Source organism: Bubalus bubalis, chromosome 1 (genome assembly GCF_019923935.1).
Source record: "Bubalus bubalis isolate 160015118507 breed Murrah chromosome 1, NDDB_SH_1, whole genome shotgun sequence".
In the NCBI taxonomy this organism is placed as follows: Eukaryota; Metazoa; Chordata; class Mammalia; order Artiodactyla; family Bovidae; genus Bubalus; species Bubalus bubalis.
In genome coordinates, this window is record NC_059157.1 from 98,053,884 (window position 1) to 98,077,803 (window position 23,920).

General features: G+C 38.2%; 1 protein-coding gene across 1 annotated transcript in view; it reads right to left on the reverse strand.

Moving 5' to 3' along the window:
- Window positions 1-712: 712 nt before the first annotated feature.
- The window catches only part of CD47 (CD47 molecule), a 66,837-nt gene continuing 43,629 nt past the window's right edge, over window positions 713-23,920 (reverse strand). The window contains exons 4-12 of the mRNA XM_006052430.4: window positions 20,309-20,416; window positions 15,257-15,349; window positions 14,449-14,541; window positions 13,080-13,172; window positions 8,715-8,746; window positions 7,118-7,142; window positions 6,492-6,524; window positions 5,025-5,056; window positions 713-4,574 (exon numbers count right to left, since the gene is read on the reverse strand). Coding sequence (XP_006052492.1) covers window positions 4,566-4,574; window positions 5,025-5,056; window positions 6,492-6,524; window positions 7,118-7,142; window positions 8,715-8,746; window positions 13,080-13,172; window positions 14,449-14,541; window positions 15,257-15,349; window positions 20,309-20,416 — 518 coding nt within the window. The 3' untranslated portion in view covers window positions 713-4,565. The remainder of the gene's footprint in view (window positions 4,575-5,024; window positions 5,057-6,491; window positions 6,525-7,117; window positions 7,143-8,714; window positions 8,747-13,079; window positions 13,173-14,448; window positions 14,542-15,256; window positions 15,350-20,308; window positions 20,417-23,920) is intronic.

Consider the following 23,920-nt stretch of genomic DNA (forward strand, 5'->3'; position numbering starts at 1 on the left):
CTTGGGTGTATAGGACTATTCAGAAAGGGAGAGACACTCTTTTTTTCTCCCCTCTCCCCTCCCTGAACTCAGGAGAAGGTACGGGTACTGGATTGCAGTCAGCCATTCTGCCATCACACACAGGCTCTGAAGAAGGCAACAGGAAGGAGACTGAAGCTGAAAGTTGGAGACTCTGATCCTGAGGACACTGCTGGGAGGCCCTCTCCAGCTGGACAGGTGAATTTTCAGTTATATGAGCCAATAAATCCCACTTTTCTTAGATTTAGTTTTACTTTCACTTGCAATCAAACTAGACCTAGCTGATAACCAATTAACATGGAGAACCATTTCAATTTGCATTTCAGTCTTAAAGAGGCTGATCTGATTCTACAGATCAGGGGGGACACAGAGGCAGGTAAGTTGGCTTGCTGAGGTCCTCTGCTAGTCCGGAGTATGTATACCCAGGACTAGAAAAACTTAGTATTCACTCTATCATGGGGAAAACTAATGTATTGGACTTACTTGGAACTTTCAATTAAAACTCTGCTCTGATCAAACATTTACTTATTGGATATTGTTATACTTTAAAAAAAGAACTTACAAATTAATATTTTAAGTCATCATTTGCATTGGTACATAGGATATGGACCTGAAAATACATTGATAAACTAAAATTTCTCAGTAATGCACTTGTCGCCTGCTGAGGCAGCAATAGAAATAAGCCCAACAAAAATAGCTTAAAATGTTTTATTAAGTATATATAATATTACAGGGTAATATTTACAAAGTTATGTTTTTTAAATAAAAAAGTATCTTGGCAAAGATTGCAGATATTCAAAGCTTCAAACAGTGATAAATTGATTTAATACATATAAAAAGAAAACCTTTAACAGTAACACAGCTGTAAAACAACTTTGGTCTTTAAATCACTGCAAAAAATGGCTACTGACAAATAGCACACCTTTAATTGCTATGGAAAAAAGCCCCCAGGAGAGGATCTCACGCATAGCAACACCAGAGTTTCCTTTATTTAGAATCTTTAATGGATATTTATACGGTGTGGAATCTAATTCTCAACAATGGCTCTTTGTAAATAATGCTCTGTTTAATAAAAACAAAAATGCTTCCGTCTCTCACCAACCCTGATAACAACATTTAAGATTCCACTGATATTGCCTTACAGAGAAGTTCATTATAGATGCTCTCTTCTTTTCAAAAGGCTAAATTTATGGGAAAGCTGTTCTTAAATATTAAGGAAGGGCTGTCAAAAGCCAAAGGCAGGAAAGCTTCCTGTTCACTGCTCATCTTTGAAAAGTTACCTGGATTATCCCTATTAGCCATGGAAGATGACTTAACAAAGGACCCCAGTGGGTGATGGCAGTTAGTGGCTGAAAACATGACACGTGAAAGACTGTTTCTAAACAGAATCTTCATCAAATTACACACAATATAACGATAAAGCGTTGCCCAACAATCACTTCTCTAGTTTCCAATAACAGGTAAACAAGGGGTGTGCCATTCCATACATACACTACAGATGTCTGTTTTTGAATACCCATGTTAGGACAAGAGAAATCTAGGTGATACAGAGCTTAATTCTTATTAATGAGAAGGAAGCATAAACTCACAACTTTTTCAGCTTTATTATAAGTCAAATCACAATTTGGTTGGTCACTTACTAAAATAATTACAACATCCTGAAAAGAACAATAATCTCAAGTATGGGATAACCCCATTATTTTCATTCTGACATTCTCAGAAAATTAACAGATTGGACCTAGGGTTTTCAGGTGAAAAAACTATCACCTTTGAAGGTTTTCAGAGCATGTGAAATTTGTCTAAAAAGAAAAATTTCTGGCTCACTCTATTAACAATATAGGGAAACTGAAATACAGCCTACTCAATCATCAAATTTACAGAGTGAGCATCTAATGTATGCAAACACTGCAGGAAGAGAAAGGAAGGGGAAAAAAGGCTCTTGTTTTATGGTGGAATTTTTAAAACTGAATGAGAGGAGCAAGACAAAAACCCAACAGAGCTAAGCAGAGACACACAAAGTACTAGGAAAGTTAAGTAAGAGATGAGAGGCAGCCAGATAGGCACAGACCGCAAAGGAGAGCCAGAAGGGGAGCAGAGGTGGGAGGATAATGTTTTGAAGGAGAGAGAATTTGATTTGTTGCCAAAATGACAAATGTTGTCACTCTGAGAACATACAGTAAATAAAACTGAAGTCGACGGCAGAAATTGGGATCACTGATTAAAAAAGCATATTATGGGGGTAACAGATAATATTGATACTCAAAACAGCTAACAACTTTAATTTGGTGTCACAGAAAACTTACTGTCATTACAAGTCTAATTTAAAGAGAATGAACTGGCCCAACGATGCCCAAGTTAAGAGGACGCCTGCTGCTGTGGTCCCTCTTCCAGAGAAGTTGACAAGTAACAGCAAGGGTAACAGTAACATACCTGGCCTTTCTCCTGCCACCTCTGTGTGCTGTCTAGGGCAGGACTGCCTCCAAAGACAGGTAGTGTTAAAGAGAACACAAAGGATGGATAAGTCCCAAGACTGAGCTCCAAATAAATGAGAGCTGACTACATATTAAAAGGTACAACTCTGGTTCACAAAAAAGTTTATTATAAGATTTCATATAGAGAACAGGAGTTTGGATCTTTTTCAAGTCCATCTGCTTTTTTCCTCCTTTCATCAGAATTGATTTCTAAATTAACAAACTATATTAGTAAAATACAAATGTTTTCAGAAGGAAGAAGAGCAGTGGGAGCCATCAAATTTGTATAAAGGAATAGAGTTCCCTCTACATGTTAATACTTTGGACAGGAACACAATTAGGGAAGAACATTTATTTTTCTTTTTTTCAAAAAGAACTGTTTTCATAGTATGTTCACTTTTCTAAGAGGCATCAGCAGGTCATAAATTTTGGTTTGCCATGGGCAAACCACTTGGTCCCAACGTAAAATATGACGAGTAATTTGGCATAAACGAGGTACATGGGAACATTCAATGGACTAAGAATTAACTATTAATAATGCAACTACAATAGCAATGTCTTATTACACAAACAGGAAGAAAACCCAGTATTTTTAGAGGGCACTGGTGAGCAGTCAAAAAGCTTGGCAAATTACCTAGAACTTTTTAAACGTTTTAAGTGATCGACTATTCACATCAAATAGAAGTCCACCCAATAAAGATCTTTGTTTTTAAATGTTCTCACTAGAAGCATGAAATTAACATTTGCTCTCCCGTAGGTACCTCACTGTTGTCCATACAGAAGAGGTACGTGCCTATCTTACACATGTGCACACACAAACACACACCCGCAAGGGAAGAAAACCTAATAATCTAAAAGTACTCCAGGTGACCACAACTGTCAGAATGTTAATCTTCTAATGGGGGGTAGGAAACGTGGGGGGTGGGTTTGTTTTACTTTTCAATCTTCGGGTAAAGTGAATATGAGGCAGGACTACAGGAGGAGATGATGAGTGTTTATCATGCAACACAGATACAACAGTAGTAAAACCACCCGTTCAGGGCCGGCCTGTTGGCCTGACGGTGACACACATGTTGCCATGCAGGAGACTCAGAGTTCAAATCTCAATCTTGGTTTTTCATGCCCCAGATCAGAAAAGAAGCGAAGAAACACTGTAGATTGTGCCTTCAAATCCGAGGGAGGGGATACATATGTTACAACCATCGCTATTTCTGCTGAAAAGTGTGAACATAGTTCTTTGAGAATAAGTCTGGCTCCTTTCTGAAGTGATGCTACTGTGTCACTGGACCATGTTCAAAGAGGAGAAAAAGCGCTACATCTCATACAGCAGAAGCAAATAACAGGAGGACAAGACAGCATGTAAAGGGATGTGAAAAAAAAAAGGAAGAAAACATCCATCAACAAAATTACCCTCAGTCTGGAAAGGGTCTGGTACACTGTATGTTGAGGGGACAACGTGTGAGTGGCAACCCCCAAGAATGAAGACCATGATCCTCAGCAGTATCATACCCCATGTAGGCAGCCGGATGTTCCTAAATGAATTTCTCGTCTGTACTTAATATTATGCCCCTGACCCAGAAGAGGCAGACATTATTCAGTTAACACCATAACAGCCAAAGTGGCTGTGCCAAAGTTTGCTAAGGTTTGATGGAAGCCTCTGTTTTCATAGATTGCTCTGGGTAACCAAGGTAGTGCCAGGAAATTTTCACCTTGAACCAATTTAAGTTGGTGACCTAGAGTTAAGAGGCCCCAGGATCTGGAAGGCATCATTCTTGGAAGTTGCCCACTCTACTTTTGCCCCTAATTGAATAAAAATAACAACAAAAACCTGGATTATCAATTGGGCACACAACACAGATCATAATTCATTTATTAATTAAATTTTAAAATGCTTTGAATAAAAACTTAACTGTAACAATCATTTAAAGGTCAATTATTTACTTTCTCCCATAGATGGAAACCAGTTACTTTTCTTGTTTTCTTCTCCAGGACAATGAATCAAGGCCATGGTGCTTAAACACAAGTGTATTTCTTTCATGTCATACTACTCTCCAAATTAGAGTCCATCACTCCACTTCAGTTACTCTGGAAAATTGAAAAATGAATATATAATTGCTATGCATGTCTATTTTCTATGCCTTAACAAGTTGATGTATTTTAAAAATTGAAAATTGTTTCAGATATACAGTATCTAAAAATAAGGAAAAATTATTTAATCTTAGATTTGCAAAGGTCACAAACATGAACTAGACAATCCATTAGCCTCTTTAGCTGCAGTAAGCAAAAGGCCAATGCCAAATGGAAATGTAAATCAACAAAGTCTGATAACCTCAGTTTGTTGGGTTAGCTGAGAAGAAATCAAGAGAGGTTGATTTTTCCAAAGCAAAAGACACTGATCCTAGAATAATATGCTATCACTTTCATTTTAGATTGACACCACTCATTTAATGTAAGAAAATTAAATATGTGATCAGGTGTTAAGTGAAAGAGGAAATGGGACTGTGGTCCCAAGGGGGCACCTGGTACCTCACTCACCAAAAAGGCAGATACACCATGGGCATTGTGACCTGTTAGTAGGAAGAGCCCACCACAGAGACATTTGGAAAAAACCCAACAATTTCTGAACAGCTAAAATTAACAAAATTAAGGGAATTTCAAAGGTTGCTATAGTTATCATGTGCTATGAAAATACAAAATCTGCTGTCTATCCAATGGTGCCCCAAAAGTCATATCTTAAGGGAAATTAATAAAGGAAGAGGCAACTCAAGGCTCTTCTACTGGTTTTCTGAAAATGGGGAAGAGTTCTTCATACGACTACAGAAGAATGACACCACAGTAGGAAAAGGAGAAAAACAATGAAATTAAAAAAAACAAAAACAAAAAACCAACAACAGAACACGACAATGCAAACACAGACAAACCATGCCACACTTTCAGGTATCAGTTCTTTTTTAAATGTCATTTAATGTTTTCCTTCTAATCCTGTTTTTTTAGGAGTGCAGTGGTTAGCAGAGCATGCATTTTTTGTAATAAAGGCTGTGACACAAATTTACAAAAGTGGGATCATTCTGTGACTGCTTACTGAACACAGTCCAGGCACCGTTTTAAACTGAGTTCACCAAACACAACTGGCGTGTTTTTAATCTTATGCAAAAATTAATTGCACTCAGGGGAATATAGCCTCTTGAGTTAAATGCTGCATTTTGCTGTAGAGGTGAGCACATAGGTCACAGACTTTAGAACAGTAAAACTGAAAGCAGACTATTTTACATGATCAAGGAATGACTATAAATATCAAAGGTATGAAGAAAGTTTTGATAAAATGAAAACATAATTATTCAAATGTTAACAGAACTCAAATATCAGAATATGATAAGGTAAAATTAAAATGAATGCTTACAGTACTCAATATCTCATACTAAATTAGCTTTAAGAACTAATAAATATAGGTCTTTGAAACAGTCATTAAAAATTAAAAATTATTAGCCCAGAGTCCCCCCTTCAAAAAGCTGGAGTGACTAAATATCTCTTTTTCAATCCTCTCCCAAAAGGTTAGAACCCAATTCTTGCTTGGAAAAGCAGAGATATTAAGTCTCCACAGGCTAAATGCAACAAAAATCACCAAACATGAGCACAAAAGAAACCCTGTCAAGATGATAAAGATTTGTGCCAAATTATCTAAGTGTCTTACAAAGAGCATTTAAAGTTTCAGTCATCAGACACTGCATCTGAAAAATGTTTGTTTATTTTTTAAAGCAGTTATTTTTCTTTGTTATGAGCAATATGACTGGAGAGTCTGATTAGTGATACCCTACAGCTTTTATATTATTAGTTTTGCAACTTGTAACAGAGTAAATAAGTTTTATAAACTGAGAAATGTGGGCCTTTATGATTTGACAGTGTCCCTTAAAAAAACACACCACACTTTCAAGAAGCAATTTTACTTCTTTTCAATGTCCATATTTTAACCAAGCTATAATTGCAGGTGGATTTTATACTTACCATCATTCATCATCCCTTTTGATTCTTTAAATGCTAAGAATTAGTAACAAGCCAAGCAGTTAGTAAGATTCCACAATTAGAAATCATTTCTAGGCAAACAAATATGCAGTAATATCATGCCCAGTTAATTTTAAGATTACTATTTATTTACGAAAGCCTTCCTGTGGGTTATACCCACAGGCTCCACAAAGGACACAAAGTCGTTGGGAATACAGATCTAGATTTGGGGAGAACTGAGATACTTTGTTCTCACTCCATGATGATAGACTGTATCTGAAATTTATAATTAAAAATTGAAACTAATTGAGATCCTTCTCTACTGGGGGTGTTACATTTCATCTTGGCCAATTAAAAAGGCAAGAGAGTCCCCCCACCCAAAATCACTTGGCTCGAGAGACACAGAACAGTGCATTTTTCTCTCAGAGATGACTACACTACAAAAGCAATACTCTTAATTCTTGATGAATAATCAAGAAAAGAGAGGTTAGGCAATTAAAAAAAACAAAAACAAAACTAGATTCTTCTCACGGCACAGAGAGCATTCTAACTGCTTTGGGGGCTAACTCAATTTATTATGATCTGGTAATGGATCAAGAAGAACATATAAATTTGTAATAACCACATACCATTAAGAGGTTCCTCTACAGCTTTCTGGAAAATATTTAAAATATATTTACATAAAAGAGAATTTATTTCATGTTCTTTCATACTATAATTTATATATGCTAACATTTAAACTGTATATAAACAGTGAATCCTACAGCCAAAAGACAAAGTAAGGCAATAAAGGTTAGGAAGACAGAGCTTGCCAAGTTTAGCTAATAGTTTGATAATAACAGAATCATTCTCTTAATACTTTCTGTGCAGAACTTCCCACCCTACCCTACCTCTCTCTGTTCAAGAAATCCTAATTACAGAACACAAACACAGATAGCAACATAATAAGCAATACAGTTAAGCCAGATATGAGAGCAATCATTTTCAAGTCATGCAAACTGAACTTGGTAACAGGAAAGACAGGTGTTAGGATTGAAGGGTCTAATGGCAGAATTATCTTTAACAGAGGCACTTTTAAAACTTCTAGCTGTTTGGGACCTGTGTAGCTATGGTATCAATCTTTTTAGAATGAACACGTGGGGTAAGGTGACCCCCACTTCCCTCACCTTTCCGGAATGTCTGTGGAGGCTTATCAGCTTTACAGGCATGTGTAATCACCCCTTCCTGCCACAGACAGGACAGAGTCTCACTTTTGGCATCCCAGACAGAGCTATTACTAATCCTTAATCCTTTTTAGGAAGATGAATACAATATAGCCCTTTACAGATCTTATTTCCATAAAGTAGTTCCTGTCCCTGTCACCATGATGAAAAAATGGCTTTTTTCATCCCCCACCATTTATCCCTTTCAGTTTACCTCCTAAATTGCTCCTTTTCTTGGAATTTTATCAGGTAGCTTATGATACAGAAAAACTACAGTGCAATTTGGAGGAAGAAAAATGCTTATAAAATGGGGGAAAGAGGGAAATGAATCAATTTAGAACAGCTATTTTTTGGCCATAGTTCCATTTATTTTATAGATTATTGTTTTTAATGAAATCAATTTAATATGAACTTCTCTCCTCATTTTTAAGCCTGAAATATCATTCTGTATATGCAACTCAAATGTGTCCAACAGGTGAGGCGATATATTGGAATCAGATTCTTTCAGCAGATAATGACCATTATTCTTACACACCAACTTTCCAGTTCTGGGCATGAGAAAACAGCACAATCTTAAGGAATCATTTATTCTAACCCATTGCTAGTAAATGACCAAGTTTTAAACTAGATTAGATCTATCCATGCAAAGGTCATAAAGTGACTTCGTACATGTGTGCTAAATTGCTTCAGTTGTGTCTGACTATTTGCAGCCCTGTGGACTGTAGCCTGCCAGGCTCCCCTGTCCATGGGATTCTCCAGGCAAGAATACTAGAGTGGCTTGTCATGCCCTCTTCCAGGGGATCCTCCTGACCCAGGGATCAAACCTGCCTCTCTCATGTCTCGTTCATTGGCAGGTGGGTTCTTTACCACCAGTGCAACCTGGGAAACCCTGAAATAACTTCAGTGTTCTCTTAATTTGATGTCATGGTGAACAGTGAGTAATGGGGTTCAATATCTCAATTACCATTCCTCAGAATAAATCATCAAGTATCACACCCAATTCATTTAAGAAATTTTAACTTACCTTAGGAGGTTGTATAGTCCTGTGATTGGAAGCTGATCACATTAAAAAAATAAGAGAATTAATTTAATAAATGAAAGAAATTAAGGCAATATTATGTTTAATTTTAAGATAAAACATTTAGGGCTAAAACTAAACATGTCAGAAACTCCACTGAAAGAGATTGGCTTTGACAGATTAAAGGTACAGAACACTCAATCATATACACTGACACAAAAAAACGATGCAAATAATCCATTCCAATCAAATAATAAACACACACACACTCTCATTTGTACATGCCATATGTCCCTCAAAATCAGTCACTTGTTATACTTCGTGGTGGAAAAACAGTCATCTACTCACCCCCGCAGTAGGCTTTACACCCGTCCCTACTCAACCCACCTGGAATGTGGAATTGCCCACCCTTAGCTCCCTGCTGTTGTTCTTGCAGCCCGTCCTTTTTTTTTTCTCCCACCATCTTTCCAGTTTTCAAAGCTCCAGCTAGCTTACAAACTAAATAAAATATCAGATCCCTCTGAGTTTAGAGAATTATTTGAGGCCAGCTAGTTTTAGCTACAATCAAGCCCTTCTCTGTCTGTATTCCTTCCTAGCTTTTCAAATTACCCTTCACTGCCTCTCACTGGATTGGTTAATGAAGATGAAGAAAGTGACACAAGAATGGCTCTAGTTGCACAGGGAAGAAGAAAAATGCTCCTTATAAAAACCAAGTGAGAAGGTCCAGGAGCAGCTAAAACTGGTCTTAAATACAGAATCGAGTCCTACAGATACAAAAGCATCAAGGGGCGACACCCTGCGGGTCATTCTGTAGGAAGAGGATGCTACTGGATGGTCAATTCCACTGATCTCTGGATTGGATGATGGCACTGGATTTATTTATGAGCAGACTGAGGCAGGCCCCTAGAACTGCTCTGGTCTTCTGTGCTCAGTATTTCCTACCACTTCTCCATGTCCTTCTCTATCAAGCTTCCAAAGCTGATGGGAAATGGGGGTAAGACCTGAGCCAAGGGAAGCCAATCTACAGACAAGTCAGAAGCTTGGTAAGACTTGTTCCAAAAGGGAAAATGGCAACTGACTGGCCTGAAAAGTTTCTTTCCCACTGGAACCTGGAGAGAAGAAAGAAGACAAGAAAGCTGGTGAAGGGAAAGAAAGGTGAAAAGGAGACAGAAAGTAAGCAAGGAGAAGCTCAAAGCTTAGAGCCAAAGGTAAGAAAATAGACCAGTGAGAAGACACGAATAGGATCAAAAAAAACAAAAACAAAACATTAAGGAGAGGATGAGCTATCTGGCTAGCAGGCAAAGAACCAAAGAGAGAGAGAGAGAGGAAGTAAGTACACTGGCAGGAGGGCATCCGCTATCTCTTGCTACTGAGAGGGCAAATCATGACTCATAGACTTCAAAGATGTGTTGGATTCTTCCAATTCCTAAACCACTTAGTTGTTCCACTCTCTGTGAGGATCAGTTATGTATCTGCTTTCACGAGATTCCAATCTCTGTTAGTGCCATGTGTGGTGTCAAAGTAAATCTCCTTTACTGGAGGCATTTGAAAGCACCCTTGAGACCAAACAAGAAGAAATGTCTTTTTAAAGTACTATGGAATAAAATGTGTTGGGAATATGGGTAATCACAATTAGCAACCTCTGAAATAAACCAAGCAGAATTATAGAACTTTATTTGGGACAATCATGGTAGTTAAATGTATATACAACTTACTTCAACTAAACCATGCTCTGTGTCCATGTTCTATCTAGGAAAAGAGAACTTAACAGCCATGTAATGTGAAGGGTCAGAGGTAAGATTTTAAAGCTATATTTTTGACCTCATAAATTGTTAGAATTAGTATTAAGAACTGCCAAGCAGCTCTTTTAATAGTCTTAAAAAAGTGTGAAGAAGTTTCTGAGTTCTAATTCTTAGGTCCAAGGAGCATCACATTTGGCTAGCCCATTCTGAAACAAAGAGCTCTATAAAGAACATTGAGTCAAAGGGCACCAGTCAGCTGTGACCCCTCTAATGTAAGACCAAACAATGCAGAAGTGAATTTAGCTTGAGTTAATCCTCTCTAATAGGCATATGACCTATGTGACTAAAGAATGATTGTGATTTGTCTGCTGTTGCTATGGGCCTAAGGCATGACAGCCATGTATGTATATATGTGAGTGTGGGTGTGTGTATAAATCACAAGCCTTAAGCATTTCATGTAAGCTCACTTGCAAAGCTTCTTCTCTACCAGAAACACTTGACACAAGGAGTAAATATATTTCCAGGTTTTAAATTTTCAGGGACAACTTTATCTTTTGATACCAGATTCACCTCTCCCCAACAATGGGCAAGAAAATTTCACTTAATTTTACATATCTATTCTGTGTCTTTCTAAAATACGTGAGATGTGGTCAATATGCTTCCTAACTGTTAGGAGGTTGATTTGTATCAAAACATTACTATATTCCCTTATACAGAATTAAATAGTAATGGCTTAAGAAAATTAACAAGTAATGACCCTTATGAAGAATGAACATAAGCACCCTACATAGATAATACACCCAACTTCACTGCTGAGTTTAGTTAGTTCTTTTTAATCTTCTATATTTTCTCATATTGTTATTGTTCTCAACCCTTGATTTCATTTTATGAAACAAATGTTTCAGTAAACAAACTTCAACACAGTTAAAAAATAACATAGAAAATGAAATTTAAAATCCTACTCTTTAAGTAATATTTAAGGCTACAAATTTAAATTGGGAAATAATGAAAATAATGAAAGTTAAATCTCTCACAGGGACATAAACAGCTTGGATTTAAAAGTCAAGACACATTCTTTAGACTTTTCCAAAATAAAGCATCAGCAACAAGTAAAAGTTACACTGAAAGCATTTACAATTTTTACTTCTTAATACAAATGCTCAAATTTGCAACCTTAAATGTTATATATACTCATATTTACATATTCAGTTATATATGAAAAATACATCAACTTTTCTAGTCTACCACATTATCTAAAGAGCTACTTCCCTGTACCTTTTCTCTTCTTGTCCTTCAACTGACCGAAGGCATTTCTCTGAACTCTAGTATCAGATAAGTTGATTTGAAAAGTTAATTTAGAAAAGTCTCAAAATGTAAATAAAACCTAACTTAATTCTTCACTTACATATACTTATAAAACTACCATAAAGAAAAAACAGTTTGAGGAACTTGCTAGGAATTCAGTTTCACTTTGAATTTGATGTGAGAATAATACATTTATAATGATAATGGTTTCACAGGCTTCTCAGGGGTGTAGTGGTGGAAAAAGGGAGAGAGCAACATCAAGGGGGCAGTAGCTAGAAGATGCCTATTTCCATTGAGTCAGTATCTCAAGACCTGCTGGTCATCAGACAGGGAAGGCAAGAGAGAGCATGGGAATAAAAGGGAGGGAAATCCAGATAATGAGGGGAAAAAAGAACAAAGAGCTGACCACCAGTCAAAGACACCTAATACTACATCAGCTGCATGGATACTGCAGGTCACATACTATTCTCAAGTATTAATAGGGAGCAACATCATTAGCAGAGTCATCTTCAAGAACCAGACAAATGGTGATTAAAAAGTTAAACCCAGGTCTCAGGGATCGAACCCAGGTCTTTCACCTTGTAGGCAGACACTTTACTCTATGAGACACCGGGGAAGCTTGCTGCTGCTGCTGCTGCTACGCCGCTTTAGTCGTGTCTGACTCTGTGCGATCCCATAGAAGGCAGCCCACCAGGCTTCCCGTTCCTGGGATTCTCCAGGCAAGAACACTGGAGTGGGTTGCCATTTCCTTCTCCAATGCATGAAAGTGAAAAGTGAAAGTGAAGTTGCTCAGTCATGTCCGACTCTAGCGACCCCATGGACTGCAGCCTACCAGGCTCCTCCGTCCATGGGATTTTCTAGGCAAAAGTACTGGAGTGGGGTGCCATTGCCTTCTCCACAGGGAAGCTTAAAGGGAGACTAATATAAACCAGGGACTTCCCTAGTGGCTCAGTGGTAAAGCACTCGCCTGCCAATGCAGGAGACACAGGTTCGATCCCTGGGTCAGGAAGATACCTGGAAAAGGAAATGACAACCCACTCCAATATTCTTGCCTGGAGAATGCCCATGGACAGAGGAACCTGGAGGACTACAGTCCACAAGGTCACAAAGAGTTGGACACAACTGAGCAACTAAGCACAAGGCACAGCACAAACGATTTCAAATCAATTATTTAAAAAATAAAGTGGCATTTGCTGTGTTTTCTCATTTTTGGAATTACTCATGCATTTCTTTGGTCCTAGACAGTAAGAATCAACTAAAAGCATTATCCAGATTGTATATTTGAAATTCCTGGCATAGGCTAACAAAAATAAGGCTGACTTACCAACACATTTCATATAAACTAATCCAAGTAATTCTGCTAGAGCTATAATACCCAAACCTGAAATCAGAAGAGGACCATGCACCGGGATACACTCTGTAAAAACAAATAAAGTTCTACATTAGAAAGTCATATGAAATAATTGATTTTTTAAAAGAACTAGCAATGACAGTAATAATATTAAGTTTTAAGAAATTACCCTTTTATTAAGAAACAAAAATTATCTACATTTGTTCATCACTATTAAGTCAGTCAATGAAATGACTTCAAATTATTAAAAGAAAAAAATCCTTTGTCTGTATAATATGTACCTTATCACATCAAGACTAATGGGAAATAGTGTGTAAAGCCTAAGGCCCCAACCCACTGGATGGAGCCTAGTTATTTTAAAAGCTCTCTCACAGATATAGGCAGAGCAGTCTTGCTGCTGAAAGAATCAACCCACAAGCCATATACAGCCAGTATACCCATGGCAATGTGGAAAGCACTATCCTCGGTGCGGGGAGCACATGATACTAAATGCCGGCAAGGATGTTGAGCAACAGGAACTTTCATCCATTGCCGGTGGTAATGCAAAATGGTATAGCCACCTTGGAAGACAGTGTGGCAGTTTGCTGAAAAACTAAATATGTTCTTAACATACAACCCAACAACTGCACTCCACTGGAGTTGAAACTTATGTCCACACAAAGACCTGCACCTGGATGTTTAGAGCAACTTTATTCTTAGTTGCCCCAAAATGGAAGCAACCAAGATGTCCTTCAATAAGTGAATGGATAAACAAACTGTAGTATACAATACAACGGAATGTTATTCAGTGCTAAAAAGAAATGAGCTATCAAGCCACAAAAAGACAGAGAAATCTTAAATGAATATTACTAAGTAAAAGAAGCTAATTTGAAAAGGCAACATACTATGGACACATTAAAAACACTGGTGGCTGCTGGGGTAATTAGGGAGAGGGAAGATAAACAGGCAGAAGAGAGGATTTTTAGGGCAGTGAAACTGAACTGAATGATATCATATCCATGACTATGATCCATATCATTACACATGAATCAAAATCATAGCATATACAACACTAAGAATGAACCCTCATGTAAACTATGCATTTGGGGTGATAATATGTCAGTGTTGGTTCAATGACTATAACACATTTACCACTCTGGTGGGGGATGTTGATAGTGGAAGAGGTTGCTATGGGGGTACACAGGAACTCAGTACTTTCTACTCAAGTTTGCTGTGAACCTGAAACTGCTCTAAAAAAAATTGAAGTCTACAAAATAAAAGCAAGAAGAAAACGAAAGAGAACTCCATCCGAGAGAAAGCCCTACTAAGACAAGGTGAGACTAGAGAAGGCTGGGACTCTTACCTGAGACACAGAGGCTGAATCCAACCACAGAGAGCACATAGCCCAGTACCTGAATGATCAGTATGCTGATGGTGAAGGAGGACATCCCCATAGCTGGATGGAGGAAAAGCGGGTTGAGAGTATTTAAAAAGCAATCACTTCTGCTTGTATTTTCTGCAATCAAAAATAATAGCCTATGACCAAAGACCACCTCTGGAGTTCTTGTCAGATGGTAAATTCTTTCCCAGTGACCTATCTTCTATGTCTAGATCTGTAATTTTATAACAAATCAATACTTTTCCAATGTACAGCAGGCCAGAGATAGGCTCTAAGGCTGAGAGTCACATGGGTAACAAGAAAAAAATAGATTTTAATATTAACAAAAATGCTAGTGATTTACTCCTAAAATGCAGTTAAAATGACACCAATTACAGGTTGGATATCTACATGTTAAGATTTGCCATAACTAAAAAAAAAAAAAAGCTACTCTTTCTTATTTATAATTCTATTTTGTAGAACTAGTTAAAACCTGAAATAAAAATATGATAATAATCATTAGGAAATTATATAGCATAACTTTAAAAATACACTGATATCAAATATACATAAAAATAATTTTTTACAAGATAACTGAATACCTTGAAAACCCAAGCCAACTTTAAAATAATTCCATATGGGTAAAATATCACTAAGAATAGCCTGGGAAATCTTTTAATAAAGCAACTTCTATTGAGTAGTTAAAAAAAAAATACAAGAATATTTTAACCAAAAATGCTGTTCTTTAAATGAAAAAGGTGGGCAAAATCATTCCATCACAACAAATACTCACCTATCATAAATACACAGTAATGAAGTAATATTAATATTACTGTAGGAAGTACAATTAAACCAAGTCCCGAAGCATTCTTTGTTGAATATTCACCTGTTAATAATTAAACATAATAATCAATATTTTCCTACAAACCTCCTACTCTTACAAAAGATTACTTAATTTATTAAATGTATTAATCTCTATACCACTCTTATAAACTACAAAAGGTTTAAAAATATTTCCCCCAAAACTTCACACAAAATAAATGACTATTTTTTTTTATTATTCTAGACCAAATTTAAGACACGTAAATGTCAGCACATAAGTCTGAAGACGTCAAACCTTGAGTTGGCTCTGCCTCCTTCTTAACTACTTCACATAATTACAATGAGAAACTCGGATCTCTTACCATTCCCTTCACTTACTATACACAACCTGTCCCAAAGTCAAAGCAATTGTTCTTTCAAATTGTCTTCTGAATTAATCTCCTTCCTCCCCCTGTTAAAGTAGTGCTCAAAATTCTACAAGTCAGGCTTCAACAGTACGTGAACCACAAACTTTCAGAGGTTTAAGCTGGATTTAGAAAAGCCAGAGGAACCAGAGAACAAATTACCAACATCTGTTGGATCATCAAAAAAGCAAAAGAGTTGCAGAAAAACATATACTGCTGCTTTAGTGATTACACCTAATTCTTTGACTGTGTGGATCACAATAAACTGTGGAAAATTCTTAAAGAAATGGGAATACCAGACCATCTGACCTGCCTCCAGAGAAATCTGTAGGTAGATCAAGAAGCAACATTTAGAACTGGACATGGAACAACAGCCTGGTTCCAAATTGGGAAAAGATTATGTCAAGGCTAAATCTTGTCACCCTGATTATTTAACTTATATGCACAGTTCAGTTCAGTCACTCAGTCATGTCAGACTCTTCCTGATCCCATGGACTGCAGCACAGCAGGCCTCCCTGTCTATCACCAACTCCTGGAGCTTACTCAAACTCATGTCCATTAAGCCATTGATGCCATCCGACCATCTCATCCTCTGTTGTACCCTTCTCCTTTCGCCTTCAATCTTTCCCAGCATCAGGGTCTTTTCCAGTCAGTTCTTCGCATCAGGTGGCCAAAGTATTGGAATTTCAGCTTCAACATCAGTCCTTCCAATGAACACTCAGGACTGACCTCCTTTAGGATGGACTGGCTGGATCTCCTTGCAGTCCAAGGGACTCTCAAGAGTCTTCTCCAACACCACAGTTCAAAAGCATCAATTCTTTGGCGCTCAGCTTTCTTTCTAGTCCAACTCTCACATCCATATGTGACTACTGGAAAAACCATGATCTTGACGAGATGGACCTTTGTTGGTAAAGTAATGTCTCTGCTTTTCAATATGCTATCTAGGTTAGTCATAACTTTCCTTCCAAGGAGTAAGGGTCTTTTAATTTCATGATCACCATCTGAAGTGATTTTGGAGACCCCAAAAATAAAGTCAGCCACTATTTCCACTGTTCCCCCAACTATTTGCCATGAAGTAATGCGAAAGGATGCCATGATCTTAGTTTTCTGAATGTTGAGCTTTAAGCCAACTTTTTCACTCTCCTCTTTCACTTTCATCAAGAGGCTCTTTAGTTCTTCTTTGCTTTCTTCCATAAGGGTGGTGTCATCTGCTTATCTGAGGTTATTGATATTTCTCCCGGCAATCTTCATTCCAGCTTGTGCTTCTTCTAGCCCAGCATTTTGCATGATGTACTCTGCATAGAAGTTAAATAAGCCGGGTGACAATAAACAGGCTAGACATACTCCTTTTCCTATTTGGAACCAGTCTGTTGTTCCATGTCCAGTTCTAACTGGTGCTTCCTGACCTGCATACAGATTTCTCAAGAGACAGGTCAGGTGATCTGGTATTCCCATCTCTTTCAGCTCTTTCCACAGTTTGTGGTGATCCACACAGTCAAAGGCTTTGGCATAGTCAATAAAGCAGAAATAGATGTTTTTCTGGAACTCTCTTGCTTTTGCGATGATCCAGCAGATGTTGGCAATTTGATTTCTGGTTCCTCTGCCTTTTCTAAAACCAGCTTGAACATCTGGAAGTTCATGGTTCACATATTGTTGAAGCCTGGCTTGGAGAATTTAGAGCATTACTTTACTAGCATGTGAAATGAGTACAATTGTGTGGTAGTTTGAGCATTCTTTGGCAGTGCCTTTCTTTGGGACTGGAATGAAAACTGACCTTTTCCAGTCCTGTGGCCTCTGCTGGGTTTTCCAAAAATGCCTGGCATATTGAGTGCAGCACTTTCACAGCATCATCGTTCAGGATTTGAAATAGCCCAACAAGAATTCCATCACCTCCACTAGCTTTGTTCACAGTGCTGCTTCCTAAGGCCCACTTGACTTCACATTCGAGGATGTCTGGCTCTAGGTCAGTGATCACACCATCTGGGTCGTGAAGATCTTTTTTGTACAGTTCTGTGTATTCTTGCCATCTCTTCTTAATATTTTCTGCTTCTGTTGGGTCCATCCATACCATTTCTGTCCTTTATTGAGCCCATCTTTGCATGAAAATGTTCCCTTGATATCTCTAATTTTCTTCAAGAGCTCTCTAGTCTTTCCTATTCTATTGTTTTCCTCTATTTGATTGCACTGATCACTGAGGAAGGCTTTCTTATCTCTCTTTGCTATTCTTTGGAACTCTGCATTCAAATGGGTATATCTTTCCTTTTCTCTTTTGCTTTTCGCTTCTCTTCTTTTCACAGCTATTTGTAAGGCCGCCTCAAAGGCCATTTTTCTTTTTTGATTTCTTTTTGTTGGAAATGGTCTTGATCCCTGTCTCCTGTACAATGTCACGAACTTCCGTCCATAGTTCTTCAGGCACTCTATCAGATTTAGTCCCTTAAATCTATTTCTCACTTCTAAAGTATAATCGTAAGGGATTTGATTTAGGTCATACCTGAATGGTCTAGTGGTGTTCCCTACTTTCTTCAATTTAAGTCTGAATTTGGCAGTGAGGGGTTCATGATCTGAGCCACAGTCAGCTCCTGGTCTTGTTTTTGCTGACTATAGAGCTTCTCCATCTTTGGCTGCAAAGAATATAATCAATCCGATTTTGGCATTGGCCATCTGGTGATATCCATGTGTAGAGTCTGCTCTTGTGTTGTTGCAAGAAGGTGTTTGCTATGACCAGTGCATTCTCTTGGCAAAATTCTATTAGCCTTCGCCCTGCTTCATTCTGTACTCCAAGGCCCAATTTGCCTGTTACTCCAGGTGTTTCTTAACTTCCTACTTTTGCATTCCAGTCCCCTATAATGAAAAAGACATCTTTTTTGGGGTGTTAGTTTTAAAAGGTTTTGTAGGTCTTTATAGTAGTGTTGAACTTCAGTTTCTTCAGCATTTCTGGTCGGGGCATAGACTTGGAATACCGTGATACTGAATGGTTTGTCTTGGAGCACAAGCTGGAATCAAGATTGCCGGGAGAAATATCAATAACCTTAGATATGCAGATGACACCACCCTTATGGAAGGAAACGAAGAGGAACTGAAGAACCTCTTGAAGAAAGTGAAAGAGGAGAGTGAAAAAGCTGACTTAAAATTCAGCATTCAGAAAACTAAGATCATGGCATCTGGTCCCATCACTTCATGGCAAATAGATGGAGAAACAATGGAAACAGTGTCAGATTTTATTTTTGGGGGGCTCCAAAATCACTGCAGATGGTGACTGCAGCCGTGAAATTAAATAACGCTTGCTCCTTGGAAGAAAAGTTATGACCAATCTAGATAGCATATTAAAAAGCAGAGATATTACTTCACCAACAAAGGTCTATCTAGTCAAAGCTATGGTTTTTCCAGCAGTCATGTATGGATGTGAGAGTTGGACTATAAAGAAAGCTGAGCGCCAAAGAATTGATGCTTTTGAACTGTGGTGTTGGAGAAGACTCTTGAGAGTCCCTTGGACTGCAAGGAGATCCAGCCAGTCCATCCTAAAGGAGGTCAGTCCTGAGTGTTCATTGGAAGGACTGATGTTGAAGCTGAAATTCCAATACTTTGGCCACCTGATGTGAAGAACTGACTCACTGGAAAAGACCCTGATGCTGGAAAAGATTGAAGGCGAAAGGAGAAGGGTACAACAGAGGATGAGATGGTTGGATGGCATCAATAGCTTAATGGACATGAGTTTGAGTAAGCTCCAGGAGTTGGTGATAGACAGGGAAGCCTGGCGTGCTACAGTCCATGGTGTCACAGAGTTGGACCCAACTGAGTGACTGAACTGAACTGAGCTGAACTTCCCCTGTCTTTACTAACTCCAATTGCAAAAAGAGCTACCATATTGATATTCCTAAACATTATGCCTATACTGTGTTCTGCTCAAAAAACAAGGCTTCTTCCAGTTTGCACTTGAGAGTCCCAGCCTGTCTCTGCTGCTCTTTTCATGTGATGCAGACCCTTCCCCCCAACTCACACTGCCATCCTTCATGGGCAACTGCAATTTCAGACCCATCTGGATTCCCAAGTTCATTCCCGCTACCAAGTCTTGGCTAATAAAGTGTGCCTCTGTAGTGGCCTAATGGCTGCCCTAAAGATATGTCCACCTCCCAGATACTCCAAATCTGTGAATATTAATGTATATAGTAAAATACATGAAGAAGTTAAGGATCTGAAAGAAGGAATGTCCCCTGGATTTCCCAGGTGGGTCCTGAATCCAGTGACAGGTAGCTTTGTAACAGAGAAGCAGCAGGAAATTAAGTGGAGACACAGAGGGGAGGAGACCGCGTGACCATGGAGGAAGTTGGGAGCTATGTTACCACAAAAGCCAAGGAGATGCACAGATGGCCAGCAAACACCAGAAGCTAGGAGAGCATGGAATGGATTCTCTCCTAGAGTGTCAGGAGGGTGTAAGGCCCTGATAACATCTTTATTTCAGATTTATGACCTCCAGAATGGTGAGAGAATTTCTATTGTCTTAAGATACCCAGTTTGTGGTAATTTGTTAACAACAGCCCTAGGAAACTAACATGCACCTCTCCAGAAATGTCCTCAACCTTATCAATCCTCTTTTCCCTCATAATAACTGTATATCTTACCTGGGATGAAAAGAAAGGCTCCAACAATGACAAGGACAGTGAGCAGTAGTCCAGCAACTAATAGAAAAATGGCTTTCTCCTTCGTATAATTGGATTTATATTTAAGCGCTTAAAAAAACACAAAGAATTACATGAACTCAATCACAGGAAATAAAGCCATTTATGTAACTTACAAGGTACAAAGATTAAACTGGTAACTTACTATAATTGAATAACCTTTGAGAAACAAAACTCCACATCATGTCAAGCCACCTCAAATCTCTTTCATAATGAGTCAATGGCTAAATGGTATCATGGCAATATAAATATGGATGCTGACTTTATAGGTGATACTTTATTCCCCTAAAATAAAGTTATATATATAAGGCTTTCTTAATCATAGCATTATTAATACTTTAGGTCAGGTAAGTTGCTGCTGTTAGGCACTGCTCCACACACAACAGAATGTTTAGTACCATCCCTGACCTCTGCACATCTCATACCAGTAATAACCCCAAACGGTGTCAATTAAAAATATCTCCAGACATTGTTCCCTGAGGAACAGAACTGCCGTGTCTGTTTATGACTGATAGACACACTGCTGAGGAGAAATAACTGGCTAATCAGTTTAATGAGAAAAAGAGAAATTTGTAATACCTTCTATAAAATTAGTAGAACGTCTGGAAATCCAGATATTTTGTTTTGAAAAAGTATACATTGGACAAATCCCACCCTCTTGAAATCCTGAGGTGGGGGGAAGTGCTTACATTGTTCAATTAAAATACTTTCATACAAATAAACTACAAATACTCCACAGGTTTTAACATATATGTTACACTTTTGATGCTAGCTCTGTTGTCAAGAATCCAGCTTCCGTAAAAGAGTGATATAATGCATAAACCTAAAAATGTTATTTTTTTAATCATGTATTTACCCTTCCAGTTTTGTTTTGGTTAAGATTAAAATTAGTGTTTCACCGAGAAAGTTGCTAAGAGTAACCTAAAAGCACACTGAGTAGCCGAGAGAAAGAGTGTGTGATTGAAATTCAGCTGTTCCATCCATACATGATTCTCTCCATGTTATTTACCAATGGGCAGTTGTCTTGAGGAGAATTTTTTCAATAATTTTATATTTAGCATTTAATTTTCATCTAGTAAAATGACAAACAGATAAATTACAGTAAGAACAACTAATAAACTCCTAAATGAACATGGTAAGTCCATGTTTAAGGTATTATAACCTAGAGTTAGATTATAACCTATGGCTAAGCATTTAAAAGGTATAATTACCTTTTAAACTACTCATACTTTAGACTGTAACCTCAACTTTGTCCTCTTTAGGGGGATGGAGGGCTAATCGTAATTAATTCTGAAACTGAAAAGTGAAATTCACATTAATCAGAAAAAAGTAAGAAACAATAAGCTTGCCAAGCCTTCATTTGATCTATCCAGCCTTGGAACTTATGTGACTATGACTCAGTCATGTCCCTGCCTTCTTATAGGGCACAGATTTTTTCCTATAAGCCTACTTTCTAGTCTCAAACACTGGCTATGATGATAAAAATTCAGTGCATATGTTACAAAAGGCACAGATAAAGACAGAAAAATAAACCTTCTCTTTTTAATTTTTTTTTTCAAAATTTACTTTTAATTGGAGGATAAATGCTTTACAATATTGGACATACGGCAAGGTTTTCATTTTAATCCCATGTATGTGTGCTCAGCCGCTCAGTTGTGTCTAATTCTCTGCGACCCCACAGTCTGTAGCCTGCCAGGCTCCTCTGTCCATGGGATTTCCCAGGCAAGAATATTGGAGTGGGTTGCCATGCCCTTCTCCAGGGGATCTCCCCAACCCAGGGATCAAACCCACGTCTCCTATATCGGCAGGCAGATTCTTTACCGCTGTGCCACCTGGGAAGCCCCAATCCCATGTATACTATTAACTAAAGAGAGTTTGAAATTTCTGCAAAAGGCTTCTAAAATAGAAGCTGTTTCAAATTACTTCACAATCAAATAAATATTCCTAAGATACACCCCTAGGTTTAACTCAGCACATAAAAGAGCTACAAAGATCAAGCAGCAAGACTTCACCCGAGTCCAGTGTGTGAAAGTAGCTCAGTCATGTCTGACTCTTTGAGATTCCATGGATTGTATTCTCCAGGCCAGAATACTGGAGTGGGTAGCCTTTCCGTTCTCTAGAGGATCTCCCCAACCCAGGGATTGAACCCAGGTCTCCGACATTGCAGGTGGATTCTTTACCAGCTAAGCCACAAAGGAAGCCCAGAGTCTAGTATGCTGCAGCTACGTCACTTCAGTCGTGTCCAACTCTGTGCAACCCCATAGACGGCAGCCCACCAGGCTCCCCCGTCCCTGGGATTCTCCAGGCAAGAACACTGCAATGGGTTGCCATTTCCTTCTCTGATACATGAAAGTGAAAAGTGAAAGTAAAGTCTCTCAGTCATGTACAACTCTTCGCGACCCCATGGACTGCAGCCTACCAGGCACCTTCGCCCGTGGGATTTTCCAGGCAAGAGTATTGGAATGGGGTGCCATTGCCTTCCCTAAGAGTCTAGTATAAGTACATGCAAAATGGCTGATTTATACCATTCTTAAGAAAAATAAGAGTTTGAACCTCATATAAAATTCAATCTCTTCAGGCTTAGCAGAGCTACAGGAGAAAAATAATGTCAACAACAGAAACAAAAATAAAATGCCACAAAATGCTATTACTGACAGTGTTTTACCATAGAATGGTCTTTTTAAAAACTTTTGGATGTAGCTTTCATTTCTGCTGATTGGTTCAACTAATTTTCAAGGCTACCTAAACTATTCCTCAAATTTAAGCAGCAATTTCCAATAAATATATTAGTGGAGTCTACTTAAGTAATCACAGGCAATGAAAGGTTATGTCCATGCTTTCTTTAGTGAACCTTAAAAAGGGTTTCTTTTGACTCATTTTCTTTGCTCACAATGGCCATGTTTTAGCAGGTCCCATAGCAAGTCTGTAGAGTATCTTATTGTTAGGGTCTGTTGTTTTACAGTTGGAATCACATAGCATGTAGCCTTCTCAGATTGACTTCTTTCACTTAGGAATATATATTTAAGGTTCCTGCAGCAGCAGCAGCATATCGTTTAATGATTGACAGCTCATTTGTTTTTAGTGCTGAATAATATTCCATGGTCTGGATGTACCACAGTTTATCCATTCTCCTATTGAAGAATATCTTGGTTGCTTCCAAATTTTTGCAATGATGAACAAAGCTGCTATAAACATCCATGTGTAGATTTCTGTGTGGACTTCAGTTTTCAACTCCATCTGGGTAAATACCAAGGAGTAGGGCTTCCCTGGTGGCTCAGAGGTAAAGAATTCACCTGCAATGCAGGAAATGAGGGTTTGGTCCCTGAGTTGGGAAAATCCCCTTGAGAAGGAAATGGCAACCCACTTCCAGTATTCCTGCTTGGGAAATCTCATGGACAGAGGAGCCTGGTGGGCTACAGTCCATGGGGTTGCATAAGAGTTGGACACAATTTAGAAACTAAACAACAACTATTACTGGAAAATATGATAAGAGTATATTTAGCTTTATATGAAACCACCAAACTGTATTCCAAAGTACCTGTACCATTTTGCATT